Source organism: Quercus suber, unplaced genomic scaffold (assembly GCF_002906115.3).
Source record: "Quercus suber isolate HL8 unplaced genomic scaffold, Cork oak 2.0 scaffold_125, whole genome shotgun sequence".
In the NCBI taxonomy this organism is placed as follows: Eukaryota; Viridiplantae; Streptophyta; class Magnoliopsida; order Fagales; family Fagaceae; genus Quercus; species Quercus suber.
Genome location: NW_027069589.1, coordinates 524,549 through 546,761, shown reverse-complemented (window position 1 = coordinate 546,761; position 22,213 = coordinate 524,549). Strand labels below are relative to the sequence as shown.

The following is a 22,213-nucleotide window of genomic DNA, read 5'->3' as shown; positions in this document are numbered from 1 at the left end:
TTTCTCTCTTTTTTTTTTTTTTCCCTGCGCGTGGACAGTAAAATTACTGTGCAGGAGAAAAAATTACTGTTTATATACTGTTTATTACTGTTCACGTACTGTTTACATAATAAAAATATTAAAAATAAGTCTCACGGTACTATTTACACATTTAAAAATTATTTTGTTACAGTGTTTTCAGTTTTCAGTTTTCAGTTTTCAGTTTCAGCAACAATAAATTCAATCCAAATAGACTATATGCTGCGTTTCCTTCCAAGTTTTACTTTCTCAGCCTCCTTTTCCACCCACTCAATCAGCCCTAATTTCACAGCCTCACACTTCCAATTCAACGATACCAGAGGCGCTTTCTTACGCTCTCAAAATGGTACTTTCAAAGCCACAATTGATGCCAGTCCACCCTCCTCAAAATATTACTTCTCAATCGTCCACAGTGCCACCAAAACCATAATCTGGTCAGCCAACCGCGACAGACCCATGTCAAGCTTTGACAAGTTGTCACTAACTGTTAATGGTCTCACGGTCACAAACCAAACTGGTCAAACACTCTGGTCAACCCCGCAATTCAATTCTGATATTTCTGCTATGCAGCTTTCGGAGACAGGAAATCTCGTTTTAGTTGATGCAGGAAACAATACGTTGTGGGAGAGTTTTGATCATCCGACGGACACTATTGTCATGGGACAGAGAATTCCTATTGGAAAATCATTGCAAAGCGCTGTGACAGACGAGGACATGTCGGTGGGCGATTATCAACTTGAAGTTACTGACAGGGATGTGGTGCTGCAGTGGAATAAGATGAATTATTGGGAATCGTCCATGGATCCAGAGGCTGTCAGGAACTCTAACAAGGCTGTATCGTTGATGGTGATGAATGGTACAGGTTTGTATTTGCTAGCAAGTGATAATTCCACGGTTGTTGAAGTAGCTTTGAATGGTTTATCAAGTTTTAGGAGTGGTAAGTTGGGTCCCAATGGCAGATTTAGCATCGTCAGACCTCCGACTCAGAGCGATAACAAATGGGAGGTAGAATTTGCAAGACCATTTGAGGATTGTGATCTTCCTCTCAATTGTAAAGAAATTGGATTGTGCACAAGAAAGCCTCTGGGTGGAATTTGTTCTTGTTTACCAGAATTCAGTTATCAAACCTATGGTGATACTGATTGCATGCCAGCGAATAGTTCGCTTTCTCTGCCTTCAGCTTGTACTGCGGCTAGAAATGGCAGTCAATTGAATTCCTCTATTTCCTATATAAAATTCGGCCCTGGTATGGACTATTTTGCTAATAATTTCAGGGAACCAGTGAAAAATAATATAACGTTGTCGGTTTGCAAAGATTTATGCTCTCAAAGTTGTTCTTGTTTGGGCTTTTTCCATGAAATTTCTTCTGGTTCTTGTTATCTTCTCGAAAACCATTTAGGTTCTTTCATGTTGGCAGACAACAGTCTAGTCCGTTTGGGTTATATTAAAGTTTTGGTTCGTTCTTCTCATTCAATTGGGTCTAACATAAATAAGAAACAAAAATTTTCAGTCGCTGGTTTGGTACTATTAAATTTAACAGTGTTCTTAATACCAATAGTGTTCGTAATCATTGCAATCCTTTGGTTAAGGAAAAAGCGGCTTTCTAGAACCAAAACTGTAAAACTAGGCCAGAGTAACTCGTTATTAACTGCAGAGCTAGAGATGATCTCCATCCCAGGCTTACCAAGAAGGTTTGATTATGAAGAGTTAGCAGCTGCTACTGAGAACTTCAAGAACAAGATTGGTCATGGTGGCTTCGGTACTGTATACAGAGGAACTCTGACAGACCAAACTATTGTGGCAGTGAAGAAGATTACAAGTTCGGGAGTCCAAGGGAAGAAGGAGTTTTATTCTGAGATTTCAATAATTGGGAACATCCGCCATGTCAATTTGGTTAGATTGATAGGTTTTTGTGCACAAGGGAAGCAGCGCTTTCTTGTTCTTGAGTATATGAACAGAGGCTTATTGGACAGTACACTCTTTGGTGATGGTCCTGTTTTACAATGGGGAGAGAGAGTGGAAATAGCACTTGGAACAGCTAGGGGACTTGCTTACTTGCATAGCGAATGTGAGCAAAGGATCATCCACTGTGATGTGAAGCCGGAGAACATTCTCTTGCACGACAATTTACAAGTGAAAATCTCCGATTTTGGGATTTCGAAGCTCATAAGTCGTGAACAATCCACTTTTTTTACTACAATGAGAGGAACTCGAGGTTATCTTGCACCGGAGTGGATGACAAGTTCAGCTATTTCTAACAAGGTTGATGTATATAGTTATGGGATGGTTTTACTGGAGATTGTAAGGGGCAGAAGGAATTGCACATTACAAAGATATAGCCACATTACCGAAAATGATATCGAAGGAAATGGCGTATCCTCATACTCTTCTGGCTCGGAACAAAGACTAATATATTTCCCTCGAATTGCATTAGATATGCATGTGCGAAGAAGATATTTGGAGCTTGCAGATCCAAGGTTAGAGGGAGGAGTGTCAAGTGAAGAGATTGAGAAGCTAGTGCGGATTGCCTTGTGTTGTTTGCACCAAGATCCAGCACTGCGGCCGACTATGGCTAACGTTGTTGGCATGTTGGAAGGTGGATTGGCTTTGAGCGAGCCGAGGGTCAAGTCACTACATTTCTTGCGAGCCTACGGCCAGAGATTCACCGAAACAACAACAATGCAAGGGCCTACTTCTAATGGTGCTGCAATTGCTACATGTAACTCATTGTCTTACACCTCTTCACAACAGCTCTCAGGTCCCAGGTAATGCTCCAAAGATTGTCTATATTACTTGCCAGATAAAATTGGCTTAAGGGTGCTTAAGGGTATCTATGTATTTAGGTTTTTGGCTAGTTTTATTAGACTCTCTGTATTTTCATTTTATCTGCTAATGCTGCTTGCAATTTTCCTCTGTCAATTGTAAGTACGCCAGTTTTGGTTCTCCTTTGCTTTGATATTGGGAGCCCATGTGTCTGACTCAGACTTTTCATGGTCAGTTTTATCCAATTTTGATATGAAATTTTGGTATTATGCTCTGGTTGAAAGTTGTGATTTTAGAACCGAAACTTTGGCTGATATCAATGTGCTTGAGAACATGGATCATTATCTGCTTATTTGAAGTAATTAAAATAATATTTCCAGAATATCAATTGTAATTTTATCAAAAAGAATATCAATTGCTACTTGTAAAGTTGTAAGGCAACTTATTTATTTTAGGACTTTTATATGTTTATATTGTACTTGCAATGTAAACCAAAAAATTTCCTTTATTTTAAAATAAACTAGTCGCTAATCCGTGCGATGCATGGGAAAATCTTATGAAAGTATAGTTTATACATTAAAACTTTTTAATTTTACATGAGCTATAATAGTTTTAATAATATTTGAAAAATAAAATAAAAAGTGAAAACTCAAGCCAATTCAAGATGAACCACTGCAATAACAAAGGTAGTCCTCCCATTCATTCTTGCAAGCTAATAGCAACTGCAAGAGCTATCATAAGGGCATTCCATTGGATAGTCTTGACCCAAGTATGCTCCTCCTTTATTTTAATCCTATACATCAGCAATTTGAAGTGAGTTTTCAGCAAGTGGTATCAAGTAAAAATCATGTTTGCACAAAACTTAAATAGATATCAACAATTTTATCAAGTTTTTTGCTAACTTCATAATAATTATGGATCACCTTTCATCACTGTTGGCACATCATTGATGTTGAAGTTTATACATGTTCTGCACGTGGTATTCAGTTTTAGGGTTTTATAGATGTGGCAGCCAAATGATACATGGAAAGACTTTTATCACATAATAATGATGCAGCAATCAATATATAAATATATTGTGTGTAACAACATTTAAAAGGAACAAACTAAATTTGATAAAATGGTTTTCATATGAATAAAGCTTTATAAAGCTTGAGTATAGTTTCCTCTTATTTCCAAAAGTTTTCACATAATTCATCCAATAAAGTCCACAACTCTTCCCAGACCTTTTTTGGAAAAGTGAACTACTCTTCCCAGACCTTACCAAACCTAGAAGAAAAGAATGAAAGAAAACTTTAAATCAAATAATCATTCAGAGGAACAATTGCAAACACCATGAAAAATTTATGACTTGAGTTTTAATTCATTGAAATTGAACATTTACATGTTTCCTACCATAAGGTTTTGGATTCTGACTCCAATTCCAAATGCCATGTCGCTTAATGTAAAGTTGTAAACTGTCAGCTTCTCATCTTTTTTAGGAATCCATCACCTCTTCTCAAAGGTATTATCCTAGCACACTAAGCCTTCACCATCCCTATTAAACTCTATCTCAAACAACTATATAAAGATGCATGAATCCCAAACATACTAAATAAAAACCCAAAACTTATCCCTGCACTTTCTTAATAACCAAACCAAAATTATTATTAAAACAAAAAATATAAACATGCACATAATGATACAAAAAGAAAGAGAGTGCTTATAAGAAAACTCGATAATACCCAATTGTGATAATCAGAGTCCACTGGTAGCCCATGTAAAAAATACTTGTAGTTAATAACAATGCAATGTAATCTGCTACATAGATTAGGATCATTCACCCAAAAAAAAGAAAAATAAAAAAAATGCGAAATGGGAAGGGACATAGATAATAAATTTGAACATCTTGATAAATCCTATGAAAATTTCAAAGTAATTTGACTTTCAAATGAAAATTTTATATAGCACACATCAAGGAATTTAGGATTTTGAACAATATTGAGTCAAGATCTGTAACAATGCATAGAATAGTCCATCAGATTTGTGTAGATCCAAATCATCAAATTTAAATGGAATTAATTCTAAAACTATTAACATCAAATGGAGGAGAAAAGAGAACTTCATGAGAATGAAGATAAACTCACTCCTCTATGCATTGCAAGTAATTCTGAAAACGATGCACACATCTTTAATTCTCATTGCACCTTTGTTGTTAGACATAGAAAAATAGAAGGAAAATGTTTAAATTAAACACTTCAACAAATTAAAATAAATATAATAGATTAAAACCCATCTTTTCTATGGGAGGTAAGGTTAATTTAAAAACACAAACTGGTTAAGTTTCAGATTCTTCCTAAAAACATATTACCAATATTGATGTAGCAAGAATTAGTAGAGATTGTCACTGATATCAACGGCAACAATAGTTCCTTAAATCTTAACCATTTCAAATATAAAATTTTCTCACTTTGTGTAAACATGAAAAATTCGTACCAAAGTCAACAAAATGTTTAATTGGACATGTGAGAACTCTAAAAGAAAACTGAAAGAAGCACACTTAGCACAATTTTTTTTTTCAATTTCTCCTCCTGAATGAAATCTCAGGGTAGCTTTGATATGGTAAAATCTGACCACCCAATTACTATAAGACAAATCTATGTCCAACACCTCAAGTAGCCTATCACCACATATTGACTTCAATACATAAAGGCAAAGGCAAACAGTATGTAGAGGCTATAGGAAAGCATGGCTTAGGTCATGTAATCAAAAAATTTTATTATAAGAGGGATTTGACTCTAAGTTAAGTACTTGTTCTCTCATCCATACAAAAAAATATATATAATTTAGGTATCCCCAAATTCATCAAAAACACGAAGTTTAAACCACTATTTGCCTATTAGACTCAATAATCAATATATTAGCTTGGATCACAGTGAAGTCTCTCAAAATATGCTTCAAAAATAGATATGGAAGAAAAAATAACACAACTCTACCTTTTCAATTTGCTCTTGCTGGAATTTCTAGACAACTTCTGAACTTTATAGGTTCAGTCCTTCGCTGTGCATGGCAAAAAGTAGAAAATAAAAGTTAGTAGTAGGAATGAATCTTAGCTTTCATGGTTATACCAAAATTTAAAATACAAACCTTACCATAACTAACAAATAAAATATGTAGATAAACAGTGAAGCCAAGGTTGCAGAAGGAGGACACTGGAAAAGAAGCTGGGTTTTGCAACCAAACAAAGAATCAAACAAAACCCCTCAAAAATCTAGATGCTGCTCTTAAAAAAGATTCTTATCAAATTTATTAAAAAAAAATAGCATGATTCTTTGATAAAGTACAAATTCTACATACCCATAAAAATTAGTTAAGAAGTAATAAAAACAATGGTAAACTTGAGATGAAATAATAATTAAACTAAACATAAAACATGCACGAGGTAAACATTTAACTTATTTATTTATTTATCTCTCTCTCTCTCTCTCTCTCTGTCTGTCTCTGTCTGTCTGTCTGTCTGTCTCTCTCTCTCTCTCTCTCTCTCTCTCTATATATATATATATATATAACTGAAACTTTTAAAACTCCCACAATTTTCCACATCAGCATTTAAATTTTTTTTTTTAATTTGATTTATATGTTTTGATTTTTTTTCCAACCCATTTACTCATGACAGCATTATTAATTTAAAAATAAATATTAAATCTCATTATTTCCCCCACCAAATACGCATTACAAAATCGGTACTTCTTCAAAACCTAAACCCAAAACCGATACTTCTTCAAAATCTCTCTTCTCTTCTCACATGCTAACATCACCTTCCCCTAAACCTAAAACTCACCCTTTCCTTCCCCCAAAATCAAAAGCCAAAACTCAGATTCTCCCATTGCCGCCACAGCCACCACAGATTGCCGCCCCTGCATCTTTTGGTTTTGCTGTATTATGCAACTCATTGTCTACCTATTATTATTTTCAATTGAAAATCAAACTCCATACCCAATGGCCAGGTATGCTTGCTTTCCTCTTTCTCTTTTCTTTGAATTTAAGTTTTTCAATTGAAACCAAACAGAGGAAAGGCAGCCTACTTAATGATGAAAACAGAGGAAATATTTCTCTCTTTTTTATTTTATTTTAAATTTGGAAATATGATTTAGGTTTTGGTATTGTGGTCTAATTGGTTTTGATTTAGGAAGAACAGATGCTTGACATTGATTTGTAAAGCCTTTACTTTTTTTAGTTATGGTTATTTTAGGTAGGGTACTGATAGTTGTTTTTTATTTATTTTTTAAATCCTCATTTAAATTATCTAACAAATTTACCATCTTTGGCTCATATATTTGTTTCACGTTGACCCATAAAGTTTATTTTGATGTTGAGATTGGTGAAAAGCCCGCCGGTAATGCTCTATTCCATTACATTTCTTTTTCATAAAAGAAAGAGACCTACTTTGTCGGAAAAAAAAAAGGGTATTTTACTTTGATATTGTAGAAGTATTTTGCCAATTCCATGTTGGAATTGGCTGTGAGTAATGGGTATCAAAAATTGTGAAATTTAAGGATATAGTGTTGTTAGAGGAACTGTGATCATGGTTAATATGATACTCTTTAAATCTTTATGATCTATCATCTTTCAGGTCAAATTTTGATGGGTCTTTTTGGGAAGGTAGTTCCAAAAACCGTAGGTATGATTGTGTATTATCTGTTTTGAAAACACTGGATTAGATGATAGATACAATACATCATCCTTTCCAACTTAATACATTATATGATTATTGACTTTTGCACCCTTCATTTTGGATAACAACAACTAGAAATTGGTGGATTTTTAGAAAAATATCATTAGGATAGAGCATTATCTGATGATGACATGTGGTCAATGGTAACAAGAAGTTGGACTTGATAATCATAAACCACCTCCATATTAACCACCAAAGACAATTAATCATGATAATTCTCCATGTGGAAAAGTTGCTCACATCTAGATGGCACTAAAGAATTCACAGCAGTAGAGCTAAAAATTTAACTTTATTTATTTTACCTACATACATGCTGCAGCAGTAGATCTATTTTAGCTTTTAATACAATAAAATAATATAAATATCACAATAAAATAATATAACTACTACAATAAAATAATATATCCCACAACCCAAAAAACAACCACAGCACCAACCATAACCACCTCTACTATCAGCCNAACAAAAAAAAAAAAAAAAAAAAAAAAAAAAAAAAAAAAAAAAAAAAAAAAAAAAAAAAAAAAAAAAAAAAAAAAACCCAGAAATCTCACCCTCAAGATTCCCAAGCCAAGAGCACACAATACACACAATTAGAAATCTTAAAACCCAGATCGGCGGTGTGGGTTTGAGGCGATCAACGGCGTGGGTCTGAGGTGGATGGTGGCTGGTGGGTCGGTGAGAGACCGGAGTGATGAGCTTTGAGAGATCGGATGAGCTTTGAAAGACCGAAGTGATGAGCTTCAGAGTTGAGATGAGAGTGAATGAGAGAGAGAGAGAGGCATGGTTTGAGGGAGAGAGGCACGATATGAGGGAAAGAGAGCAAGTGATAATATTTTAATTGAATAAAATAATATATTTTTTTTAGCTCTCATGAATAGTGCACATTTATCTATAGATGTGTACTGTAGCAATGGAGCTAAAATTTTTAGATTTAACTCTGCTGCTGTAGCAAGATTTTTGTGTTTGTGGAGCTAAATTTTAGTAATATAGCAATATGCCTCCACTATTGTGAGTGCTCAAGAGTATCACCATCCACCCTTGCAACCACTAGATTAACTACGATTCCTTCATAATCATTGTAAGAAACAAATCAAACCTCTACCGCCGTTGGATTGGAACACATAGAGAAACCCTTAGCGGTAGTCAAGTACCAAGATGCATTTAGCATAACTCATTCCTCAAACTGGGAGCCTAAACGCTGCAACAACAAGGAAGTGGATAATAGGGAATGACAATTGCTTATCAAGATTGGCAACCACAAGAACAGAAAGTCTAAAAGAATTGGGTATGTCTTTGAGGCCATAAATAAAGAGGGCATCAAGATTTTTCATGGGATGCAATAGTAATGGAATTGGTTCTCCAGTCATAGCAATTTAGGAAGCACTGGTGGTGGCACTTATGGGTACTAAAGAGTTGAGTTTCCTACACATCATTGTGCTCACAAGAAGCATAAATGTGAAATAAGTCTGCAATAATGGGAGAAGACCACACTAGCAAAAACAAGCTATGCTTATTAACCTGCAATACGTAAGACAACAAGGGGTGAAGTTCAGCATGAAGGTTGTTCCTAGAGTGGTCTTGTCTAATGTAGTTGTTGTGGTCTCTTTAGCCACAAAAAATGTATATTCATCACAACTGGCACACCTAGAATTTTGTAATGCTTAACCTGATGTACTATGCTCTAGTTATGTTAATGACATTATCGAGAAAAAAAAAATGGAGAACATTTTGATGTAGAGGGAGAATATGCGCGCGCGCGTGCGTGTATTATAGTTGTAGATGGAGAATAATAATGATATATAGAGAGTGAGCGAATGATGATAATGACTGGCAAAGTTAGAGAAACTCAGAGAAATCAACTAAGAACATATCTCATAAACAATCATGTAAAAGCACCAAAAACAAAATAATGCTTAATTAACAATCAAAAGGAAAAAAGTAAAAAAGACAAACTGGCAAGATAGTATGTTTGGTAAATGTTTTTTTAGTTTTGTTTTCAAAAATTTGTTTTTAAGAATAAAAAAAAAAAAAACAATTTTCTTGTGTTTTCAAAATAAAAAACACATTTGGTTACTTGAAAAAAATAAAATAGTCTCCTTGTCTCTCCAATGTTTACAAGTTCGAAGTCCAAGTCTCCCCATGACCTATTATCATCTTCCATGAGAAATTGATCCATGTCAATTCCTCCCACAGGCTCTTTAAGATCTTCATAATCGTTTTAAAAGACTTCCCAATTATTCATTGCCGTCGTGGGAGTCCAAATCAGTTGTACTTCACCATCCCCATTTCCTTCTCCCATGTTGAAAATAATGTCACCCAGTAAAGTTGCCATAGCCTTGGGATCTAGATGTGAGGCCCAATCTTCTATCTTCTTCTCTTTGGCTTTAGGTGCCTCAATTTTACAATCTACAAAAATTTCCATCCCATGAAACTTTGTTGCAGTCCTTTGATCATACCAAGGTTTTGGAAACATGGAGTAAAGTTGGACCTCCCCTTCCTTGACAAACTTTCCATTAAGAGTAGGAGTGTAAGGCTTCAAAGTAGGAGGCTCATATGATAACCCTTTCATCTTTGCTTTAGAATGGGCTATTTTCTTCAATCCTTCTTCTAATAAGTCTTCATCAGTGGGTTTGTATCCTAACCTAAATGGTGGTATAGTAGTAGCATAGCTAGCAAAATTTGGTTGGCCCTGATTATTCCTTCCTAGGCCCAAGCCTGGGAAATAATCCATCTTCCTCATCATGGATACCACTTTGTCATTGCTATATGGATCAAAATCCATAGGAAAGTGTTCTTCTATAGCTTCTTCTGACCATGATATGGCTTGAACTTCTTCAATGTCAAATCTAGACAAAGCTAGGTCTTCTTCTACTTGGATTCCATGCACCAGACTCTGAGTATTAGACTTATCCCTATGTATGGTAATGATTGACTCTTTGTATGGGAATCTAATTTTCTGATATAATGAGGAAGGAACAGCTTTTGCAGTGTGGATCCATGGCTGGCCCAACAATAAGTTGAAATAAGCTGAGATATCCAAAACTTGAAAATGTACTTTTTGAATTATAGGGCCAATCGTTATCTCAAGTGTAACATTCCCCAGTACTTCACTTCAGGTATTGTCGTAGGCCCTTACATATTGATTGGATGGCCTAAAATCCTCCTTATTTAGGCCCAAGCAACTTGTGGTCCTTAGGAGGCAAACATTTAATGCACTACCATCATCCACCAATACCATTGGCACCTTTTTCCCATGGGTGTCAATTGTAATGTGAAGGGGGTCTTGTGTGAATACCCCTTATCTGAAATATCCTTATCAGAAAAAGAAATAGTGGGCTCAGTCCTTATTACTCCAATCATGGCATTAAGGGCTTCAAGAGTTATGGTAGTTGGAACTTGGATCTTGTTTAGGAGGTTCAGCAAAGCTTGACGATGATGATAAGAGGTAGTGAGCAAACCCTATAGAGAAATATTAGCTTGAGTCTTCTATAGCTACTTGAGAACAAGATCATCTTCTGGCTGTAACTGGGTGGGCCTAGATGGCCTGTTCAATGCTTCCATCGAATCATCTGCTTCCAAGTAAGATGGCTTAAAGTGTTTGCCACCTCGAGTAAGGTGAGCTATTTTAGTGGCTTTGTAAAGGTTGGGCTTTTTGTGGGGAGTATGTGTTTGTCTTTCTGGGAATGTGGGCTTTTGTGAAGTGAGTCCAAAGAATGAGGTGGGCTCTTTTTTGTGGGGATGTGGCCTTTTTAGGGAAAGAGATTGATTCTTTTGGTGAGGATTTTGGTGAGGCTTGATTTGATGATGTGGGCTTTTCTTGTTCATTCCAAATATCAATTCTAGGTTTAGGAAACGATAGTTCCTTGATCATAAGTTCTTCCCATATCCAGGTGTTGCAACTTGGGATGTCTTGGATCATGGCTGATAGCTCCTCTTGTGTCTTGCTTTCTTCTTCAAGTAAGCAATTAACCTTTGGGCCTTGCCCAACAGCATGATTAGGGAGTGGGTTTGTGGTGATATTGGGTCGAGCTGGTGGAGATATAATCTCTTGATCAATCAAATCTTGGATAGAGTTCTTGAGTGCATAGCATTGATCAGTAGCATGCCTTGGTGTTTGATGAAATGCACACCTCTTGCTATTATCGAACCACTTTGGCAAGGGATTTGGTATCGGCTTGGGATCAAGAGGTCTGAGGAGATCCTTCTCTCTAAGTTTCTCAAAAACTTCATTGAACGGCATATGTAATTCATGGTATTGCCTTCTAGGCCTTCCTTGTGGAGCTTGGGCCAATGGGGGTGAAGCTACTAACTGAAAAGGGGACTGTTTGCTTATGGCAGATATCTCTGGCACTTTTGAGCTTGATGGACCAAAAGACTTCTTGGGCCTTGTTACTTCTTCTCCTTTAAGGGTGCCAGTGTTGATAGCATCTTCAATCTGAGTCCTAGCAATAATCAAGGCCTTGAAACTAGGGAAATACTAGGCAAAAAGATACTTGTTGTAGGCTGGGAGAAGATTCTTCACAACCTTGTACAACTGCTCCTCCTCGTTGGGCCTAACAGTCATTTGGGTTGCCTTAGCCCTCCACCTTGTGATGAATGCAGAAAAAGACTCCTTAGAGTCTTGCTTGGTTGTCTCAAGGTCTCTTCAAGTAACATCCACTTAGAGTCTTGCTTGGTTGTCTCAAGGTCTCTTCGAGTAACATCCACTTCAGTATTGTACTTGTACTGTTTATAAAACTCACGACCAATATCTTCCCAATTACGAGTTTGAGAATCATCCAAATTTAGGAACCAACGCAAAGTAGCCCCCGTGAGTGTATTTTGAAACATCTGGGCCATTAGCTCTTCATTGGCCCCTATGGGTTGCAGTGCCTTCATATACATTTTCAGATGGGCTTTTGGGCAGCCTGTGCCATCAAACTTGTCCAATGTTGGCATCTTAAACTTTGGCGGGGCCCTTGCTTGAGGAAAGAGTGAAAGTGAATGTAGATCCATAGCTTCTTCAACCCTTCTAGATCTCAGGAGGAGTTTTTCCATTTGGTCCATTCGTTCAATCATCTTCTTCTCATTTTCAGTCAACCCCAAGCGATGACTTTCTTCAAAATTCAGCGATTCATTTAGGGCACTAGAAGGTTCATGAGAATTCTTGTTCCCTATCTGTTGGATCAATGTTTGGATGTCTTTTTGGAGTTGGGCTTGTCCAGCTACCACGATGTTGAATAAATCTTGAGTGGTGAGAGGTGGTTGTTCATGATCATTCATGTTTCGATCCTTATGGTTGTTGTTCTCATGGGCCATTTCTGAAGTGAATAAATTTGGTGAAGAAATGAGTATGTCCTCTTGAGTTAAGCTGGTAAGGGAACTTTGGAATGGACTTGTAGGAGGATTAAGCTTTGAGAAAGGCTTGGAGGAGTATATAGGGAATTATAATGGAAATGTGGATTTGAGAATTGTAGGGGCGGGCTTGTGTTTAGGCTTGTGGGTTCAAGAATTACTATAGGACTGGGACCTTGGTTTGAATTTGCTGAATCCAAACTTCTCTGTATTGAACTTCCTTGTGCTGAGATTTCTTGAGCTGGGCTTTCAACTGTTCTCTTGGACCATGATAATCTTTCAATCAACCTTCACCATCTTTAGACCAAGTCCTTCCCTATACCCAAAAGTTGGACAATTTTTTAGTTTCTTATTAAGTTTGGGCCTTATTGAGAATAAACAAACAATGGCCAAACACATGCATATGATGTTACGCATTTTATGGGATTGACCTAAAGATTAGTTCTATGGCTTCTTACACGAAGGTAAAAGGTAGGCTAATAGGTTCCCCAAAAGCTAGGATGTTGTACCTCCCAACTTGTGACGTATGAACGCCACGTTGGTCCAAACGGTAGAGTTTGTCCTTTATGAAACGCAAGAAATATCAAGCGAGTCTTAGGCGATGGGGTGGTAGGTTCACCACTGGGTACACGAATCCAAGAGGACCGCGATCCATGGCTACAATTACCGTGGTTTCCGGGCAATAAACACAATTCATATCCAATTCCAATTATGCAAGTGATGTTATGGCAAACAAATATGACATATTATTAAAAGCAATAAACAAACAAATGACATGGTTGGCCAGCATAACCTAAACTAAAGTCTAGCCTTCAACGTCCCCAGCGGAGTCACCACTGTAAAATGTACTCCCCCCTAGATTGAGGGTTTTACATGGAGTTGCCACTTATTTAATTTAAAAGGGAAAATAAGAAAACCTTCAATAAAAAAAAAAAAAATACTTTTGTTGTATTAATGTATATGACAAGTTACATCAATTTTATAACAAAAATTTACAATGCTTTTTTGTCCTAGATACAATTTAAGAAAAGTAAATTACATTGCTTTATTTCCTAGTTACATTCTAAAAAAATGTAAAATTACATGTGCAAAAGCATAGTCTAGAACCTTTGATCTTGGTTCGGAGGCTAATTTACGAGATGGGAAGGGATTAAGCACCCATCTCACCTTGTAAAACCGGTCTCCTAGGTTAAGGTGGCCAACATCATGTCATGTCAAACAAATACAAACAATATGTCATATAATCATGTTAACTTGTCAGAATTATAAACAAATATGTGTTAGGGGAATTAGACATAAAAAGAAACAAAAAGTGAAACTTGTTAGATAAAAATTTCAATGTAAAGAAAGCATTAAGGTCATGGCATGTTCATCCAAGAAATCAATGTAAACAAAGAACTCCTAGTCTAGACATGTTCATCTAAGCATGTGAAGAGAGAAAAACAAAGTTGTCATGTTATTTCTCATCAACATAATTGCAAAGATAAACAAATAAAAATAAAACATTTGAGCATATTTGATCATCCAAGAAATTATGAAAAGAAGTAAAGGAAAATCCCTAGACATGTTTACCTAGAGAAAATCAAAATACTTAGACATGTTCGTTCAAGCATTTTTAGAAAAGTAAAACAATTACCTAGACATGTTCATCTAAGTATTGAAGAGAAAGTTGTGTTTTAGCCTAGAATTGCTCGTCTAAGCATTCAAGAGAAAAAATTGTGTATTAGCCTAGAAGTGTTCATCTAAGCATGTAAAAGGAATAACAATGAGACATATAGGCATGTTCATCCAAGCATATCATAAAAGAAACAAATAATGACTTGTTAAACATTTATTCAAGCATGGTTAGAAAGTTAAGAACTTAATTAACTACTTATCAGCATAGAACATAAATTAAAAAAATGGGAAGTGATCACTTAAAGGACTAGGGAGAAAGCAAGGAAGTACTAAACTACAACCAAAGTAGGAACAATGGTTGCATAACAGATTTTTTTTTTCCTGCTTTCTCACTAGCTCTCTAGAGGGAATTCGGGGTCCAGAAAATAGAAGAGGTCTTCTCTATTTATAGGGGAAGGGATGGCTTAGCTTTATAGCTAAGTTATTAGCTTTCTTCTGAAGCTAAGAGCATCCGCAATGGGACATGGATATGCCAAATGTCCACAAAATTTAAGCATTGAGCAACAATTGGACCCAGCAGCCGAAATGCCAAAAGTGGGAAAGTGTAAATTTTTTTGGCATAGTGCTACAGTGCCATCTTACATGTAAGATGGCACTGTAGCACTATGCCAAAAATAATATTAATATTTTATTCCACTTTTTTCTCTCTCATCTCTCATCTCTCTCTCTCTGTCTTTCTATCTCTCACACTTTCCTCTCATTCTCCCGCTTCTCTCTGTCACACCTTCAGTCCGTCTCCGATGCAAGGTCCAAAAACCAAACGTCGTCAATTTCGGTCCATCGCCACTGTTGAGTTCGTGCAGATCGCTGGTGCTCTGAGCGACATAGCCGATCTTTCCGTGACACGATGAATGCAAGTTTGTAGGCGCTGGGAATGACCTGAAACGTAAGAGCTCCTCTTGCTCTCCCCGAAATTCAAAATCTCACCCGATTCAGGCTTCATCGTCGAAATTGAATTGTTCCCATTCTTCACAACAAGCTAAGCGGTCGGCTCTGGTGACCCAAATCAGGCTGGTATTGAAAAAAGCCTGACCGAGGAGACCACGGCCATTAATGAAACTCTGAGTCATGGACACCAAAAAGAACCATTCGATGTCAGTGACCTCCTCGTCAATAGCATCATCAGTAGCCGGGGTTGCCAACCCAGAAATCAAAGAATTGAGATCTCTGTGGTTTTATTGATCGGTGATAATGGGTTTGTTGGGTTGATGGGTTTGATCGGTGCTGTGGTTGCTGATGGGTTGATGGGTTGATGGTTGTTCGTGGTGGTGCTGTGGTGGTGGAAGCATTTGGTGATTTGGGATTTTGTTTTTATTTGGGTTTTGGATATATTATTTTATTATGTAAATATATTATTTTAATGAATAGAATAGGAATATAAAAGTTTGAAATGCTGAAGGTATTGTAAAATGATATGATATAATGATAAAGTGACTTTTTAGAATGGTAAAATAGAATAGAATTGAGATTTTGGGATGCTGCTGCTCTAAGCCATAATATAATTATGCCCCTCACTTCCTCTTTTATTTTAATTTTATCACCAAGACAATAATTCAAAACACAAAGCAAGATAAACAGATAAAGGAAGAAGTTGCGAACACTTGACACTAGCAAGAAGCTACAAGCACTTGATCACATTTAACTATATTGCTTTAAGAACAGATTAAGGAATTCTAAAAAGAACTACAAAAACACCCAATTGAGGATCGAGTGTTCTTCACATTATGAAATAAGCTACTGGAAATGGTTGGGCCTATAGCGAGGCTAGAATAGGACTCTAGACCATCCATAGAGCCTTTGGGCAAATTGGCCAGGCACATCTTATGGGATTTGCCCTGGCAAATCCGATAAGGTACACTAATTTGAAGCAAGTTTTAGCTCGATCTCTGTAAAAGACCCTAATCTCCTCAATGGGTGTTTGACTACTAGACATCTAGGTCTTCCTTGGTAATCGATACAAGGGATCTTGCTAGTTAACTTGTCTCGGGATAACATAATTACCTTTTTGAAGGTATCTTTTCTTTTCTTTAACTAACTAGTAAATCCCTTGCTTGCAATTCTTGAAGGCATTTTGGCATCCATCCCTTCAACCAAACAAAGGTAACATTTACTTGATAGGACAAACGCCTAGTTTTAGGGAGTAGTTCCCGCCAAATCCATGTCTTACTTGTCCTATACTACTCCAACACTCTACTAAGATAACTGGTTTTAGGCGTCTAGGTTAATTTGCAATCTTTTAGCTACTATTACATTACCATGTTACACACTCAAATCCATTGTGTACACAATGGATTTGACCTCCGCGGATTAACCCTTGTAATGCTAAAAGTTTTCTTTCTTAGCACATAACTGGGGCACGACATCCTTACTACATGATTCTCTCTTTCTTGAATCAACCACCTACAACTATAACATGATTTGTTACCGAAACAGCACACAATTTTCACTCCACCAAAAAAAAAAATAAAAAAAAAAAAAAAAAAAAAGTTTCTGGTTTAATCAAAATCCATTTTAAGGCAAATTGGATAGCTAGGCGGCTCGGCCAAGTGAGGTTGAGAACATGGGAGAATCAATTGGACACAGCAAAATGAGTACTGGAGAAAAGAAAGCATATTTAATAAATAAATATATATATATATATAACTAGTACTTGTACAAATTTCTTGATATGTATTCTTTTTGTTCGTTTCGTATAGAATTCCCTCTACCCGCACAGATAAGTTGGATAATATATATGATACAAATGCTAAAAAAGAAAGCTAAATCAACATGATCTTATAATAAATGGTCATAGTTGATTATCTTAATCATCGAATTTGATGGACTAAGAAGACTATAGGCATCATGACCCTTGTTAATGCTAACAATGTTGGATCGACGAGCTGGACTAGGCAGAATTAAGGAATAACCTTTAGCAAAGCCGCAACTAGGACTAAAATCCTCGCTGCTGTCCATCTCTGCCAATACTTTGTAGAACAAATCAACATCGCAAGGGAGCACAAGGGGGCCTTCACTATTGTACCCATACTCCAATTCAGCATCCTCTAGCAGCATCGCGAACAAAGGATGGTTAACAAGCTTGGTCTTGATCACAAATCGTTGTTTTTGAGGTCCAACATAGACTGTGAAACAACCTTCCGGAGCTACTTGTCGATTCTTTTTGCGCTTTGTCAATGAACTGAAAGTGGTAGATGAAGATGAACAACATTTTTTGTTGCCAGCTACTAGTGATAGACATCGTTTCCATGCCTTGAAAATCAAGGTGTTCCTGCACTTAACTTTTACAATTTCCATTTCTAGTTCTACAATTGAAGAATGACAAGAAAATATGGAATATGGAAGGAAAAGAGATTAATCTAGCTTGCTATATATGTGCCAAATGGCAAGCTAAACTTAATTCTTCATCTATATGTATAGCTCGAAATCCATATTGAATACTTACACGTATTTGATAATCTAAGTAAGAGAGATATATAGAGAGGTTTTGTAATGGAAACAGACTTTCAATTGAAGATGTGAATCCAAAACAAGAAGAAAAATAAAGATGGAACTATATGGGGATGCGTATAGAAGAGTAAAAGGTTTTAAAATGAGAGGCTGCATTAGTACATGTTATATATATAGAGAGGCCCATACTCCATTTGCAGACTAATAATTTGGTATTTTGTCAACGCAATTGAACGCAGCAAGATTTTGAAAGGCCACTAGCAATCTTCAACGCCCATATATGGTGGAAAAGAATATTATAATCTCAATACATGCATATGCTCCACAAAGAAATTGTAGGAATAAAAGACAACTTAGAGAAACCTACTTGCAGATAATTAATGGTTAAAGCAAGTAGAAGACTAGGAGGTTATAAAGTAAGCCTTTATTGGTAATGGCATGGATGCCACATTATAAGTGGGAGTAGGTTTAATGACTTCCTGGAATTTTAGTATTTCTGATATTTTAACTAAAACAGGTTTATCTTCTCAAAAAAAAAAACATTAAAACAGGTTTAAAGAAAGTGATTATTAAACCATAATAAAACTTGTCATGTGCAAAAATTTTAACAAAATATGGTTTTTTTAATGTCTCTAATGTTTTTTGTCTAATTAAGTATGTAGTTTAATGATTATGGTAGTTACTAATAGTCTTATTTTTATCTAAATATGAATTTTAACAATTATGGTAGTTATTAATAGGTAATTATGGTATTTATTAGTAATGTTTTGTTTTAATTGTAACAAGATTCTAATGGACATTTAAATATAGAATAAATTAAAATAAACTAATAATATTTGTGTGAGTAGAATAATAATATATGAAATTATGAGGCTTCAACAATTTATATGATAAAATATTATGAAGTTAACTATAAATGTCAAATGGGAAAGTTTAATAAAAAATATGCTTTTATTTTATTTTTGACTGAATATAAAATTTGATCATTATTGATAAGCATGTATTATATGATTGTATCTTGTGAGATATCCAATACCTTTTTTTAGATAAAAGATCTCCAAATATTACTAAATACATTATATTTTTTTTTAATATATAAAAATACTGCAATGGTTTTATTGAGTATAAACTATTGTAATAGTTTATTTATGGTGGATTTTTCAAAGTCATCACCAAACTGCAAAGAATAATTCCAATATCTAGTGAAGATAATTTCTTAAGAAATTGTATTTTTTTTTTTAATTATAATTAACACCCTTAATTTATAGGCAAGGAAGAGTTATGACTTTTTATTTGAATTGACATATTCTTCGAGTATCATGACCCTTTAGAATAATTCTTAACATTTTAGAAAATAAAAAGTAGCTTTTATGAGCTACAAGTTTTGTTCTAGTGCATTTCATCCTATTTTAATAAATAAAAAAATTATCATCTAATCTACACACGTCATATGCAACATATCTAGCTATGTGCCAAGTGTGCCACTCACCACATGCGTGTTGTGTGTTCTAAAACCACATATCCATAGATCTTTCAATTACTTTGTTGTTAGTATTTATGTTACTTTATATACACAAAAAAATTAAAAATAAATTTTTATCATCCAACAAAAGCCTTAAAATACCCACTCCTTTCTTCCATATCGCAATCTATATTATACTGTTTTTTTTTAACAAACAATGCTTACAGTATGTTAATTCTTTATTGAGAAAAAGTTTACACCAAAAGGATTTATTTATATATTTTTTTTTAAATATACTTTAAAATTATATATGAACAAATTGAATATCCCAAAAACTTAAAAATAAATTTTTATCATCCAACACAAGCTAGCCTTAAAATACCCACTCCTTTCTTCCATATCGCAATCTATGTTACACTGTTTTTTTTTAACAAACAATGCTTCCAGTATGTTAATTCTTTATTGAGAAAAAGTTTATACTAAAAGGATTTATTTATATATATTACTTTAAAATTATATATGAAAAAATTGAATATCCCTAGCTCTCCTGCTTTATGTTTTTTTTTTTATATAGATATAATTGTACTTCTATTTAATTTGGTATTATTATTATTATTATTGTAGGGTCAGTTTTTGCGGCCCAAGCCCAAGGAGGTATGGATTTGGAACCCTCTGAGCCCAAAACAATAAATTTTGTAGAGAGTGGGCGAAAGGGCTAGGCAAATAATGAAAATGACAGTATTAAACAGCAACACCAATGAGAGAAGTTGAATTAATGTGCTCTCGGACTAATATGAGTACTCTGTCCGAAGAGAAGTTGTTCATTGATAATCAAGGGTTACAATTGCTGGAGCTACAACCATCTAAGGTACCCTTTCTCTCTCCTGTTTTTCGATCCCCTTCCATCAGAGGTACCCTTCCCTTATATAGCATTACCTTCTTACATCTCCTCCGTCCACTTGTTCATCATCCAGGCATCCACTCGAGTACATGTCCCATCATCCCACCTTTAGCCTTATGTGAGTGGCGGTAGCTGAGAAAGCACCGTTCAGGTGTCCTGTCCACATAAATGCGGCCAGAAAGGTAGGTACAGGGCATTAAATGTGGTGGTTGAAGTACGCCTCCTTGATATTCCCCTGTTGCTGTTATCTTCATGTGTGTTCGAGGTTCCTCTCCCTCCTTACACTTGTCAAATAGATCACTTGAACCTCCCATACTCGCGTTTGATCAAACCTCTTCGGATCCGAGAACTCATGTCTGCTCGGACGTATGAGCATCTCCTCGGATGGTATACGTGTTCGTCTCCAGGCATCCCCCATTGGCGTGGGCTTCCGACTGAAGGCTTCATCTCCTCGGATGAAGAATGTTCCTCTTTTAGGGCCTTGGGCCGAATAAGCTGGGCTGGGTTTTTCTCCCCCACAATTATTATTATTATTATTATTATTATTATTTACTTCTACTTAGTTTGTCTAAAAAAAAAATTTGCTTCTCAAAAAAAAAAAAAATTGTCTAAAAAAACCGAACATTTTTTNTTTTTAGATAAAAGATCTCCAAATATTTAAAGCCATTCATCATCACGATACTATTTGTGCACCTATATAAATCATAGTTCTCAGAACTGGACCGGACCGGGAGGTCGGACCGTGAAAACCGTGAACCGTGATGAAAACCGGTTTTTTAAGCATAAAGAACCGGGCATATGTGGCAATTCCGTGAACCCCTAAAACCGGGGTTGGACCGTACGAACCGGTCAAGAACCGTGCGGTCCAACCCTTTAACAATTTTTTTTTTTTTAAAATAAAAACAACTTAACACAATTTTATTCTACTTAATTAAATTATCCATCTCTTACAAGGAATAAAAAAAATTATAATTAAAATCCTTCAAAGATATTCAACTTTACTTCAAAAATTAATCATAAATTTTAATGTTTTCATGGTTATTATTTTATTTTATTAACTTTCTTATTTAATTATTAAATATATGCTTGAAAATCATTAAATTTCCCTCACATATATAGATATATTAGTCAATTTTGCTAGTTTTATAAATTTAATACCTATATTTAGGCTTTAATTAATTATTAAATTAATTATGACGTCATCACGGTTCGACCCAGGTTCGACCTCGGTTCAACCTCAAAAACCTTGAACCTCTCCCTTTTACGGTTCAATGAACGGTCTGGGTTTAAAAACCTTGATATAAATCACATTTTGCATGACTTTTATAAGAATGGAAGGTTATTATAACAGAGCTATAAAACCTTCAAATCGTAAAGCCTTCTTCTTGAGCTTAAATAGAGAAAACCATCCATATGCCTAAAACAAAAACTAGAAATACCATCACATGTTCCTAGACATCTTGATTTTGAGTATTAAACTGTAAACGATAGAGTTTGAGTCTTGTGAGTGACGTTCTGATTCACATGGGTGAGGTGCATTCTTGGGAAAATCACTGTAAAAGGATTTTAGTGGTTTTGGGGACTACTACAATAGGAAAGCAATTAAGTAGGACATTTGCAATGGATACATAGAGATCGAATACTAATACATATATATTTTTTTTTAATATATAAAAATACTGCAATGGTTTTATTGAGTATAAACTATTGTAATAGTTTATTTATGGTGGATTTTTCAAAGTCATCACCAAACTGCAAAGAATAATTCCAATATCTAGTGAAGATAATTTCTTAAGAAATTGTATTTTTTTTTTTAATTATAATTAACACCCTTAATTTATAGGCAAGGAAGAGTTATGACTTTTTATTTGAATTGACATATTCTTCGAGTATCATG

General features: G+C 35.3%; 2 protein-coding genes and 1 long non-coding RNA gene across 3 annotated transcripts; 1 reads left to right on the top strand and 2 right to left on the bottom strand.

Moving 5' to 3' along the window:
• The first annotated feature begins 237 nt into the window (after positions 1-237).
• Positions 238-2,787, top strand: LOC112013846 (G-type lectin S-receptor-like serine/threonine-protein kinase At5g35370). The gene has a single exon (XM_024046225.2). The coding sequence runs from the start codon at positions 238-240 to the stop codon at positions 2,785-2,787; it is 2,550 nt and encodes an 849-aa protein (XP_023901993.2).
• A 548-nt stretch (positions 2,788-3,335) lies between these two features.
• LOC136068612 (uncharacterized) lies at positions 3,336-5,991 on the bottom strand. The gene is made up of 3 exons (XR_010629970.1): positions 5,913-5,991; positions 5,757-5,820; positions 3,336-3,574 (listed from the first exon to the last, which is right to left on the bottom strand). It is a non-coding gene; the product is annotated as an uncharacterized LOC136068612 (long non-coding RNA).
• Positions 5,992-17,281: 11,290 nt separating this feature from the next.
• Positions 17,282-17,800, bottom strand: LOC112018712 (auxin-responsive protein SAUR71). Its single transcript, XM_024051239.2, has one exon. The coding sequence runs from the start codon at positions 17,798-17,800 to the stop codon at positions 17,282-17,284; it is 519 nt and encodes a 172-aa protein (XP_023907007.2).
• Positions 17,801-22,213: the final 4,413 nt, after the last annotated feature.

Coding starts and splice junctions, on each gene's coding strand:
- LOC112013846 (XM_024046225.2), top strand. CDS start 238: ATGCTGCGTTTCCTTCCAAGTTTTACTTTCTCAGCCTCCTTTTCCACC.
- LOC112018712 (XM_024051239.2), bottom strand. CDS start 17,800: ATGGAAATTGTAAAAGTTAAGTGCAGGAACACCTTGATTTTCAAGGCA.